The 13889-nt window shown below is 37.8% G+C and overlaps 1 protein-coding gene across 1 annotated transcript in view; it reads left to right on the plus strand.

The window, feature by feature from the left end:
* PTPN13 (protein tyrosine phosphatase non-receptor type 13) overlaps positions 1 to 13889 on the plus strand; it is a gene marked incomplete at its 5' end in the record, with an annotated part of 176769 nt that overhangs the window by 18017 nt on the left and 144863 nt on the right. The window contains one exon of the mRNA XM_082838934.1: positions 8309 to 8487. Within this exon, the coding sequence (XP_082695060.1) occupies positions 8309 to 8487 (179 nt within the window). The remainder of the gene's footprint in view (positions 1 to 8308; positions 8488 to 13889) is intronic.

The raw sequence follows: 13889 nt of genomic DNA on the forward strand, positions 1-13889 counted from the left end.
TCATGGTGATGGTGGCCTCATAGAATGGGCCTGGGAGTGTTTCTTCCTCTGCAATTTTTTGAAACAGTTTGAGAAGGATAGGTGTTAGCTCTTCTCTAAATGTTTGATAGAATTCACCTGTGAAGCCATCTGGTCCTGGGCTTTTGTTTGTTGGGAGTTTTTTAATTACAGTTTCAATTTCAGTACTTGTGATTGGTCTGTTCATATTTTCTATTTCTTCCTAATCTGGTCTTAGAAGCTTGTATCTTTCTAAGGGTTTGTCCATTTTTTCTTGGTTGCCCATTTTATTGGTATATAGTTGTTTGTAGCAGTCTCTTATGATCCTTTGTATTTCTGTGGTGTCCGTTGTAACTTTTCCTTTTTCATTTCTAATTTTATTGATTTGAGTCCTCTCCTTTTTTTTCTTGGTGAGTTGCAGTGAACCTTAAATAGTTTATCACAAAGCTTTACTATCAAGAAAATGTTAAAATATAGGGGAAATATTCTAAACCATATTTTTTTCTGTTTGTGCATTGTTACACCAGATGATTGATTTAACACTGTCTCTCTGTGTGTGTGTGTGTGTGTGTGTGTGTGTGTGTGTATTTTTATGCACACATGAACTGAATTTTTGAGAGAATTCTGTATCATAGAATGACTTCATCAGATCCTTCAGAGTTTGAAACAGTGGCCTCTGCATAGATTTTGCCAAGTACTATAATAGAACATATATGTGCTTAGATAGGCAAAGGGACTTTTCAGGTCAAAATGGTTTCATTGTTGTTCTGAGTGTTTTAGATGATTTGCTGATACTTTCGATTGTTTTGCCTCATCATGTTTGTTACCCAGTTATGATCATTTCTCTAATTTTTATACTGTAACTGGAAGGCCAAGAAAATTAAATGAAGGGGACAATCTAAAGGAAATGGTAAGACCCCTCAGTGGGGGGGGAAACATATAGGTATGGGGCTTAGTTTAAGGGAACATTGGAAAGAAGCTCTAAGATGTTTCTTTGCATATCAAATTTCTGCTTATTTATAACTTTGCCTCTAACTGCTTGAAATTTTGATTAAGCAACTTTCTCTGTGGAATGTTTGGAAAAAGTCTTTAAATAGAATCATTTGAGTCCTGGAATCAGTTCACATCAGATTTACTTTTAAACAATAATAGCATTCTTGAGGACAGTCATCACACAGCTAAAACATTATGGGACACCAAATTACAAGCTTCTGGAATTCCATTTTTAAATATTCTTTTGTTAGCATTCTTTGAAGGATTTTGAATCCATTTGCTTTAAATTCCTTTCTTTTAGTTAGAGAAGGAGGGTGAATTAGACTGATTGTAGCCATGACTCTAAATTTCCTCACTTGAAGGTTTGCATGACCCTTTACAGTTACTGAAAAATATATTTTGTGGTTTGTTTTCTAAAGAATGGAGCACTTAAATGTTATGTGTGCACTTTGGGAATTTGACAACAATGTAGTTTGTTGTCACAGCTGCTTTAGCTTTATTACAAGACATTTAAAAATCACATTTGAAAACAACAAAAATATTTGTGTCGTTTATTTGTATGTGTGTTTTTTAACAAGTAAAAATATGACCACGTCGGTAATTCTGTTTCTCACTGCTGTCTACCATTCTTGTGCTCCAAATTCTTGGAGTTTATTCCTTGTACAAACTTAATAATTTCCTGACCATATGCCTTTGCTTTGGCTGTTTCTTCTCTTTGGAATCTCCCTCTTAACCATGGTCAAATCTTACTCGTCTTAAAGGACCACATATATTTAAAAAATTAATTCTCTCTTCATTGTAACTGAAGTAATTTCCTCTGAATTTCCTTTTGTATTGTCTTTTAAATACCTTATACTTTTTATCTTGTATTTATTTATGAATACATTTTATCTCCCCAATAAAACTATGGACTCTATGGGCAAATGACTTGTAATTTTGAGAATATTATGTTTAAATATATAGTACCTAAAATACGGGTATACTTTAGATGTTCAGTAAAAACAAAGAAACAAAAACCTATTGTATAAAGCAAAAGTTGAAAGATACAGTTCTTGTCAGAGTATTAGTTTTGCTGATCTTCATTGTGCTGATAAGTGAGTAAACCTCTTAATTTCAAAGTGATAAGCAATTACAGATTACTTTCACCTTCAACAGTTTCTGTTCTGTGCTACCCTGTCAAGGAGAGGGTAGGGTCAGTCTGTCGCCTGGGATAAGGAGGAGGAGTGCAGCAAGCTCTTTTCAGGTCTGAGTGGATAACAATACCAAGAATGGCAGGACAAGACATAGCATTTAGACTTCTGGATGGCATTCATGCTTCTGTGTTAGCTGTGATCCCTAATAATTTATAAATTCAAATGGTAACAGATATACCAGAAATCATAATTCTGTCCCCAAATAAGAATGACAGGAATTAGGCATGAGAGTTAGAATCCCATCCTCCTCTCTTAGGTTCAGCAAGCTGGAAGAAAAGACTGAGAAGGAGCAATTGGTCTTAAAGTTGGAGTACCCCACAGCACTGTCCAATGTCCTTGATTTCTTTTCTATTTTAACTCACTTTTTGGTCATCTCATCCAGTTACAAGGATTTCAGTACCATCTATTAGACCAGTAACTCCCCAATTCAGGCCTTTCTCCCTAACTTGAGATCCAACTGCATATTTGACACCGCCATTTGAATATCTAACAGATATCTTAAATTTAATAGGTCCCAAAGTACAGTTCTAATTACTACCACTATCTCCCAGCCCCTACGTCAGCAACCTATGCTATTCCTACAGTCTTCTTACTCTCAGTTGATGACACTCCATCCTTCCTGTTCCTGAGACCAAACTCTTGGAGTCATCCTGATTCCCCTCTTTCTCTCATTCCACATCCAGTCTGTCAGGAAATTTTGTTGTCACTACCTCTAGATACACTTACATTCCAACAGGTTCTCACTACCACTGTGGTTCCAGGCCATCATCATCTCATAACAGATATTAGTGCATTGCCTTCTGAATTGGTCTCCTAGTGTTTGTTTCGTTTAGTTACTAATTTGAAAAGAATTGATTATAGATTATTTTATTATGTCCATGGCATGTGAAATCTCAATATTTTGAATAGCATCTTTTGGCAAAGAAAATATTCTTCTGCCTTGTTTGAGTTCTTCTCTGGCTGGATTCTGTGGTATTTGTAAATTTTTAAATTTTATTTTATTTTTATTTTTGGCTGTGTTGGGTCTTTGTTGCTGCGCGCGGGCTTTCTCTAGTTGTGGCGAGCGGGGGCTACTCTTCGTTGCGGTGCGTGGGCTTCTCATTGCAGTGGCTTCTCTTGTTGCAGAGCAGAGGCTCTAGGTGTGTGGGCTTTAGTAGTAGTGGCCCGCAGGCTCTAGAGCACAGGCTCAGTAGTTGTGGCGCATGGGCTTCGTTGCTCCGCAGCATGTGGGATATTCCGGACCAGGGCTCGAACCCGTGTCCCCTGCATTGGCAGGTGGATTCTTAACCACTGCGCCACCAGGGAAGCCCCGATTCTGTGGTATTTGTGCATGAGATACCCAAGAAGAAGCTTTTAAAAGACAGTGCGGGGGAGGATCTTCAAGATGGCGGAGGAGTAAGATGTGGAGATCACCTTCCTCCCCACAGATACATCAAAAATATATCTGCGTGTAGAACAACTCCTACAGAACATCTACTGAATGCTGGCAGAAGACCTCAGACTTCCCAAAAGGCAAGAAAATCCCCACGTACCTGGCTGTGAGGCTGACAGGGTCTTGGTGCTCCGGCTGGGTGTCAGGACTGAGCCTCTGAGGTAGGAGAGCCGAGTTCAGGACGTTGGACTACCAGAGACCTCCAGGCCCCATGTAATATCAGTTGGTGAGAGCTCTCCCAGAGATCTCCATCTCAACGCTAAGACCCAGCTGCAGTCAATGACCAGCAAGCTCCAGTGCTGGACACCCCATGCCAAACAACTAGCAAGACAGGAACACAACCTCACCCATTAGCAGAGAGGCTGCCTAAAATCATAATAAGGTCACAGACACCCCAAAACACACCACCGGATGTGGTTCTGCCCACCAGAAAGACAGGATCCAGCCTCATCCACCAGAACACAGGCACCAGTCCCCTCCACCAAGATGCTTACACAACCCACTGAACCAACCTCACCCACTGGAGGAAGACACCAAAAACAACAGGAACTACAAACCTGCAGCCTGCGAAAAGGAGACCCCAAACACAGTAAGTTAAGCAAAATGAGAAGACAGAGAAATACGCAGCAGATGAAGGAGCAAGGTAAAAACCCACCAGACCAAACTAATGAAGAGGAAATAGGCAATCTACCTGAAAAAGAATTCAGAGTAATGATAGTAAAGATGATCCAAAATCTTAGAAATGGAATGCAGAAAATACAAGAAAGGTTTAACAAGGACCTAGAAGAGCTAAAGAGCAAACAGACAATGATGAACAACACAGTAAATGAAATTAAAAATTCTCTAGAAGGAATCAGTAACAGAATAACTGAGGCAGAAGAATGGATAAGTGAGCTTGAACATAAAATAGTGGAAATAACTACTGCAGAGCAGAATAAAGAAAGAAGAATGAAAAGAATTGAGGGCAGTCTCAGAGACCTCTGGGGCAGCAATAAACGCACCAACGTTCGAATTATTGGGGTTCCAGAAGAAGAAGAGAAAAAGAAAGGGACTGAGAAAATATTTGAAGAGATTATAGTTGAAAACTTCCCTAATATGGGAAAGGAGATAGTAAATCAAGTCCAGGAAGCACAGAGAGTCCCATACAGGATAAATCCAAGGAGAAGCACGCCAAGACACATATTAATCAAACTATCAAAAATTAAATACAAAGAAAAAATATTAAAAGCAGCAAGGGAAAAGCAACAATAACGTACAAGGGAATCCCCATAAGTTTAACAGCTGATCTTTCTGCAGAAACTCTGCAAGCCAGAAGGGACTGGCAGGACATATTTAAAGTGATGAAAGGGAAAAACCTACAACCAAGATTACTCTACCCAGCAAGGATCTCATTCAGATTTGACAGAGAAATTAAAACCTTTACAGACAAGCAAAATCTAAGAGAATTCAGTACCACCAAGCCAGCTTTACAACAAATGCTAAAGGAACTTCTCTAGGCAGGAAACACAAGAGAAGGAAAAGACCTACAAAAACAATCCTGAAACAATTAAGAAAATGGTAATAGGAGCATACATATTGATAATTACCTTAAATGTAAATGGATTAAATGCTCCAACCAAATGATATAGACTGGCTGAATGGATACAAACACAAGACCCATGTATATGGTGTCTACAAGAGACCCACTTGAGACCTAGGGACACTTACCGTATGAAAGTGAGGGGATTGAAAAAGATATTCCATGCAAATGGAAATCAAAGGAAGCTGGAGTAGCAATTCTCATATCAGACAAAATAGATTTTAAAATAAAGACTATTACAAGAGACAAAGAAGGACACTACATAATGATCAAGGGATCAATCCAAGAAGAAGATACAACAATTGTAAATATTTACGCACTCAACACAGGAGCACCTCAAAACATAAGGCAAATGCTAACAGCCATAAAAGGGGAAATCGACAGTAACACAGTCATAGTAGGGGACTTTAACACCCCACTTTCACCAGTGGACAGATCATCCAAAATGAAAATAAATAAGGAAATACAAGCTTTAAATGACACATTAAACAAGATGGACTTAACGGATATTTATAGGACATTCCATCCAAAAACAACAGAATATACTTTTTTCTCAAGTGCTTATGAAACATTCTCCAGGATAGATCATACCTTGGGTCATAGATCATACCTTGGGTCACAAATCAAGCCTTGGTAAATTTTAAAAAATTGAAATCGTACCATGTATCTTTTCTGACCACAGCGCTATGAGAGTAGATATCAATTACAGGAAAAAAACTAAAAACTACAAACACATGGAGGCTAAACAATACACTACTCAGTAACCAAGAGATCACTGAAGAAATCAAAGAGGAAATTAAAAAATACCTAGAAACAAATGACAATGAAAACACAATGACCCAAACCTAGAGGGAAGTTTATAGCAATAAAATCCTACCTCAAGAAACAAGAAAAATCTCAAGTAAAAGACAGTGTGTAAAGTGGCTGTGAAAGGCAATAGTATACCTAAGCTTAACAGCTATGATGATTCATTGAAACATATTTTGCCATGAGAATTTTGAGTCATGTTCTTAGCAACCTGATGTGTGGTTGAGTAGGAATGTGAGGACCACTAGTCTGTAACTCGGCCTCAGGGCCACATAAGATATGCTGACTGATTAAAGATGCATTCAAACACATTTTTCTTCCTTGACACAATTGTTAAAGACATGTTTCAAATTCATAAGAATACAGGAGGACGTACAGTTGGCTTTTTACTCTTCAAAGGAGAAATGAATTTTAATAGTTTACTTTTTTATCAGTGTAAGTCAAATTCTGATGATCAGAATCTTGACCATAGGTAGAGGTTAAAAAGTCAGAAAGGATGGATGATTCACTTCTAATGAAAGTTGTTTTTAGGAAAGCATAGATACTGTATGTTTGATAAACTATTCTATAGACTTCTGTCAGTTTCTTACGATTTGACTTAGAGAGCAGTGTAACACATTCAGATTGAATAAGCATGGCATTGGTGGGCAACGGCCTTCTGTGACCTTCCTATAGAGATTTCTTGCATCTGTAACTCAGTTTTATTTAACATTTACCTTCAAACCTATTTAATTTCCTTTTGAAATGGGAGGTCAAATAATATTCCTTCTAATAAGTCTGTATTGTTGAGCCCAATGTATAGCTTTACTTTTAGAGGAGGCCTGCTGAAATCTAAGGACTTTTTTTTTATACTCTTAAACTGAGCTCTTAGGCACCCATAAAGACAAACATCAAAACATAGCAAAATTAGAGCCCACATTGATCACATTTGGTAGCACAGAGCTGCCTGAAATTCTACTGAAATAATGAATAAATGCATACAAGACTATATATATCTTGATGCAAAAAGGAGACTTTCGGGCTTCCCTGGTGGCGCAGTGGTTGAGAGTCTGCCTGCGAATGCAGGGGACACGGGTTCGAGCCCTGGTCTGGGAGGATCCCGCCTGCCGCGGAGCAACTAGGCCCATGAGCCACAACTACTGAGCCTGCGCGTCTGGAGCCTGTGCTCCGCAGAAGAGAGGCCGCGATAGTGAGAGGCCCGCGCACCACGATGAAGAGTGGCCCCCGCTTGCCACAACTAGAGAAAGCCCTCACACAGAAACGAAGACCCAACACAGCAAAAATAAATTAATTAATTAACAAACTCCTACCCCCAACATCTTCTTTAAAAAAAAAGAGAGACTTTCATTGTAGTTGGAAACTAATTCTAAATCTGATGAATTTTCAAAGGAATTATTTTCTATCAGTTTCAGAACACTGTAGTCTAAATCAGAGAATGTTAACCTGGGGTCCATAAACAGGCTCTAAGGAGATCCATGAACACATATATATACATATATATATATATATATATATATATATATATAGATTGATTGATTGATTGATTGCTTGATTGCTTGCTTGCTGCCTTGGGTCTTCATTGCTGCACGCGGGCTTTCTCTAGTTGCGGCGAGTGGGGGCTACTCTTCGTTGCGGTGCACGGGCTTCTCATTGCAGTGGCTTCTACTGTTGTGGAGCATGGGCTCTGGGCACACGGGCTCAGTAGTTGTGGCTTGCAGGCCCTAGAGTGCAGGCTCAGTAGTTGTGGCTTAGTTGCTCCATGGCATGTGGGATATTCCCGGACCAGGGCTCAAACCCATGTCCCCTGCATTGGCAGGCAGATTCTTTACCACTGCAGCACCAGGGAAGTCCCCAAACACCTTTTGTTTACAGGATTTTATATTTATGGGCAGTTTTCTTGAAATGGTCTCTCAACCACAGTTTTTACCAAATCCTCAAAGGAATCCATGAACCACCCTCCACTCAACAAAATGTAAGAACTGTTGATTCTTATTCATATCTCTTTATCACTGTGATAAGTATTTGAACCAAGTATAGTCTCATGACTGACAATGAAAGTTCTCTATTTCTAAGATCTGCCATCTAGTCTAAGTTTGAAAGACTAAGCCAAATCAAGGCATTGTTGTTAATAATGCTAGCAGTATTAGGTGTATGAAACCCACTCTCATTTTGTAGCATGTTGATTTGGTGTATGTAACTGCACATATATATGAATATGCTGGGGTATTCATTTATGTGATCTGTAATCACTTAATTTTAAGCATTTATCTTTCTTTTTTCTTTTCATTCTGTATGGTTACAAACCAGTAAGCATAGCTGATCCTGCTGCCCTTGGCTTCATCATTTCTCCATGGTCTCTGCTATTGCTGCCATCTGGTAGCGTGTCATTTACAGATGAAAATATTTCCAGTCAGGATCTTCGAGCATTCACTGCACCAGAGGTTCTTCAAAATCAATCACTAACTTCTCTCTCCGATGTTGAAAAGGTAACATTAAGTCTTTTTTGCTTTATTTTGTTTTTTGTTTTGGTGGGGGTAGGAAAAGTAGACACTGGGCTACCTTCAACCCTCTGAAAAACATCCATTGAATTTAAAATGATCATGTAATCACTTATGTGTGGAATCTAAAAAGTACAACAAATTAGTGAATATAACAAAAAAGAATCAAACTCACAGATATAGAGAACAAATTGATAGTTACCAGTGGGGAGAGGGAAAGGGAGAGGGGAGTAAGAGGTGCAAACTATTAGGTATAAAGTAGGCTACAACATGAGGAATATAGCCAAATATTTTATAATAACTATAAATGGAGCCTAACCTTTGAAAATTGTGAATCACTGTATTGTACACCTGTAACTTATGTAATATTGTACAGTAATTATACTTCAATTAAAAAATAAAATGATCATGTATTCCAAGAAGTTCATATTTAAAAATTCAAACTAGTTTTATAAAAATGTGTGGATCTAAGAAAAAATATGAAAAAAATGTGAGCCATTATTAATTCATGTTTTAAAATACTTATTAAATGCCTGCTCTGTATAAAACACTGTGCTTGGGAGGAAGATACAAAAATAACTGGACCTTCCTTCCTTCCTTCCTTCCTTCCTTCCTTCCTTCCTTCCTTCCTCCCTCCCTTCCTCCCTCCCTCCCTCCCTCCCTCCTTCCTTCCTTCCCCCCTCCCTTCCCTCCCTCCCTCACTTCTTTCCTACTTCCCTCCTTCCTTCTCTCTTTCCTTCTCTTTCTCTCTCTCTTATTATTTGTCAACTTGATGTTTTTACAGTAGCAACTGTCTGGTTAATGTTTTTTTATTAATTAAATAGATCTTCTAGTACATTTATAGCCTTTTTTGTGTGTTTTTCTAAGATGCTTAAAGAATTTTAAGATTTATTTTTCAGTCTTTGTATTTTATGTCAACACTTTCTCATATGTGGAAAATATTTTAAAAATTTGTTAATGATTCTATATATATACATATATGTATATCTATAATATAAGGCAAATTGAAATGAATGCTATATAGAGGGATAAAGTAGTTTGAAAGTTTCGAAGAGAAGCAATTTCTAATTTAGAATGATACCGCAGAGAAGGTAGCATTTGTGTTGAGCTACAAAGAGTGAGTAGAATTTAGAAAATTGAAAATAGGTAGAAGTAGGGATTCCCCTCAGGGTTGCTATGATGTGTAATGCTAAGGGGTAGGAAATTGTCCACTGTGATAGAGGAATGTTTGGTCAGGGCAGTAGCAGGGCTGGCTGGGCTGTAGCATTAGCTACCTGGAAGGCTGTGGTTAAGGGGAGACTATAGGTCAGAATGAAGAACACTTTGAATGCCAGAACTTGAGACTTTCTTCTGGGGCATATTTTTAGGAGAGTGATATGATATAAGTTGTTATTTCAGAGGGTAAGTTTGATGAAAGTGGATAACTAGGTGAGATAAAAGATTATGTAAGAATCTGACTGGGACACTTTAATAATCTACGGGAAAGATCTAAAAATCGTGCAGTGCCTTGGAACTATAGAGGTGAGGATAGTGGGGTTATAGTGGAAGCAAACCTGACAGAGTTTCGACAGTTGATTTCATGAAACAAGGAAGATGGAAATGTTTATGATAGGAATATCCAGTCTGAGGATGGTAATGCCATTAACATCAGAAGATCTAATTTCATTGTCAAGGCTATGAAAAGAAATTTTGGAACAACTATATATATTGTGTGTAGCAAGCTGTGATAATTTAGATAGGGAACTTTGGAGAATTCAGAATTTGCAATGAATATCATTTCCCATAATCAATGCATATAGGTTCAAAAATTAACCTAATAATTTCCTAATAGTAAAATTGTGAAATCAAAAAGTATGTGCATTTAAATTTTTGACATATGGTTGACCTTTGAACAATGCCAGTTTGAACTTCATGGGCCCACTTACTCAGTTAAGTACAGATTCCTTAACAAAACATAGAAAACCTCTCCAGAGTCTGATTCCAACCATATTTCAACTCCTCTCTTTCAGAGTCACAAGTTGTAGTCAGTGATTATTAAACAGGTCTTATGCTTTGTGGCTTCACTCTTTTTTTTCACATCTTTATTGGAGTATAATTGCTTTACAATGGTGTGTTAGTTTCTGCTGTATAACAAAGTGAATCAGTTATACATATACATATGTTCCCATATCTCTTCCCTCTTGCGTCTCCCTCCCTCCCACCCTCCCTATCCCATCTCTCTAGGTGGTCACAAAGCACCGAGCTGATATCCCTGTGCTATGCGGCTGCTTCCCACTAGCTATCTATTTTACGTTTGGTAGTGTATATATGTCCATGCCACTCCCTCACTTTGTCACAGCTGACCTTTCCCCCTCCCCATATCCTCAAGTCCATTTTCTAGTAGGTCTGTGTTTTTATTACTGTCTTACCCCTAGGTTCTTCATGACATTTTTTTCCTTAAATTCCATATATATGTATTACCATACTGCATTTGTCTTTCTCTTTCCAACTTACTTCACGCTGTATGACAGACTCTAGGTCCATCAACCTCATTACAAATATCTCAATTTCGTTTCTTTTTATGGCTGAGTAATATTCCATTGTATATATTTGCCACATCTTCTTTATCCATTCATCCAATGATGGACACTTAGGCTGTTTCCATCTCCTGGCTATTGTAAATAGAGCTGCAATGAACATTTTGGTACATGACTCTTTTTGAATTATGGTTTTCTCAGGGTATATGCCCAGTAGTGGGATTGCTGGGTCATATGGTAGTTCTATTTGTAGTTTTTTAAGGAACCTCCATACTGTTCTCCATAGTGGCTGTACCAATTCACCTTCCCACTAGCAGTGCAAGAGTGTTCCCTTTTCTCCACACCCTCTCCAGCATTTATTGTTTCTAGATTTTTTGATGATGGCCATTCTGACCGGTGTGAGATGATATCTCATTGTAGTTTTGATTTGCATTTCTCTAATGATTAATGATGTTGAGCATTCTTTCATGTGTTTGTTGGGAGTCTGTATATCTTCTTTGGAGAAATGTCTATTTAGGTCTTCTGCCCATTTTTGGATTGGGTTGCTTGTTTTTTTCTTATTGAGCTGCATGAGCTGCTTCTAAATTTTGGAGATTAATCCCTTGTCAGTTGCTTCATTTGCAAATATTTTCTCCCATTCTGAGGACTGTCTTTTGGTCTTGTTTATGGTTTCCTTTGCTGTGCAAAAGTTTTGAAGTTTCATTAGGTCCCATTTGTTTATTTTTGTTTTTATTTCCATTTCTCTAGGAGATGGGTCAAAAAGGATCTTGCTGTGATTTATGTCATAAAGTGTTCTGCCTATGTTTTCCTCTAAGAGTTTGATAGTTTCTGGCCTTACATTTAGGTCTTTAATCCATTTTGAGCTTATTTTTGTGTATGGTGTTAGGGAGTGATCTAATCTCATACTTTTACATGTATCTGTCCAGTTTTCCCGGCACCACTTATTGAAGAGGCTGGCCTTTCTCCACTGTACATTCCTGCCTCCTTTATCAAAGATACGGTGACCATATGTGCGTGGGTTTATATCTGGGCTTTCTGTCCTGTTCCATTGATCTATCTTTCTGTTTTTGTGCCAGTACCATACTGTCTTGATTACTGTAGCTTTGTAGTATAGTCTGAAGTCAGGGAGCCTGATTCCTCCAGCTCCGTTTTTCGTTCTCAAGATTGCCTTGGCTATTCGGGGTCTTTTATGTTTCCATACAAATTGTGAAATTTTTTGTTCTACTTCTGTGAAAAATGCCAGTGGTAGTTTAATAGGGATTGCATTGAATCTGTAGATTGCTTTGGGTAGTAGAGTCATTTTCACAATGTTTATTCTTCCAATCCAAGAACATGGTATATCTTTCCATCTATTTGTATGATCTTTAATTTCTTTCATCAGTGTCTTGTAATTTTTTGCATAGAAGTCTTTTGTCTCCTTAGGTAGTTTTATTCCTAGCTATTTTATTCTTTTTGTTGCAATGGTAAATGTGAGTGTTTTCTTGATTTCACTTTCAGATTTTTCATCATTAGTGTATAGGAATGCCAGAGATTTCTGTGCATTAATTTTGTATCCTGCAACTTTACCAAATTCATTGATTAGCTCTAGTAGTTTTCTCATAGCATCTTTAGGATTCTCTATGTATAGTATCATGTCATCTGCAACAGTGACAGTTTTACTTCTTCTTTTCTGATTTGGATTCCTTTTATTTCCTTTTCTTCTCTGATTGCTGTGGCCAAAACTTCCAAAACTATGTTGAATACGAGTGGTGAGAGGGGCAACCTAGTCTTGTTCCTGATATTAGTGGATATGCTTTCAGTTTTTCACCAATGAGGACGATGTTTGCTGTGGGTTTCTCATATATGGCCTCTATTATGTTGAGGAAAGTTCCCTCTATGCTTACTTTCTGCAGGGTTTTTATCCTAAATGGGTGTTGAATTTTGTCAAAAGCTTTCTCTGCATCTATTGAGATGACCATATGGTTTTTCTCCTTCAATTTGTTAATATGGTGTATTACACTGATTGATTTGCGTATATTGAAGAATCCTTGCATTCCTGGAATAAACCCCACTTGATCATGGTGTATGATCCTTTTAATGTGCTGTTGGATTCTGTTTGCTATAATTTTGTTGAGGAGTTTTGCATCTATGTTCATCAGTGATAATGGCCTGTAGTTTTCTTCCTTTGTGACATCCTTGTCTGGTTTTGGTATCACGGTGATGGTGGCCTCGTAGAAGGAGTTTGGGAGTGTTCCTCCCTCTGCTATATTTTGGAAGAGTTTGAGAAGGTTAGGTTTTAGCTCCTCTAAATGTTTGATAGAATTTGCCTGTGAAGCCATCTGGTCCTGGGCTTTTGTTTGTTGGAAGATTTTTTAATCACAGTTTCAATTTCAGTGCTTGTGATTGGTCTGTTCAGATTTGCTATTCCTTCCTGATTCAGTCTTGGCAGGTTGTGCATTTCTAAGAATTTGTCCATTTCTTCCAGATTGTCCATTTTATTGGCATAGAGTTGCTTGTAGTAATCTCTTATGATCTTTTGTATTTCTGCAGTGTCAGTTGTTACTTCTCCTTTTTCACTTCTAATTCTATGGATTTGAGTCTTCTCCCTTTTTTTTCTTGATGAGTCTGGCTAATGGTTTATCAATTTTGTTTATCTTCTCAAAGAACCAGCTTTTAGTTTTATTGATCTTTGCTATCGTTTCCTTCATTTCTTTTTCATTTATTTCTGATCTGATTTTTATGATTTCTTTCCTTCTGCTAGCTTTGGGGTTTTTTTGTTCTTCTTTCTCTAATTGCTTGAGGTGCATGTTTAGGTTGTTTGTTCGAGATGTTTCCTATTTCTTAAGGTAGGATTGTGTTGCTATAAACTTCCCTCTTAGAACTGCTTTTGCTGCA

This window comes from Leucopleurus acutus (assembly GCF_964270905.1).
Source record: "Leucopleurus acutus genome assembly, chromosome: 4".
In the NCBI taxonomy this organism is placed as follows: domain Eukaryota; kingdom Metazoa; phylum Chordata; class Mammalia; order Artiodactyla; family Delphinidae; genus Leucopleurus; species Leucopleurus acutus.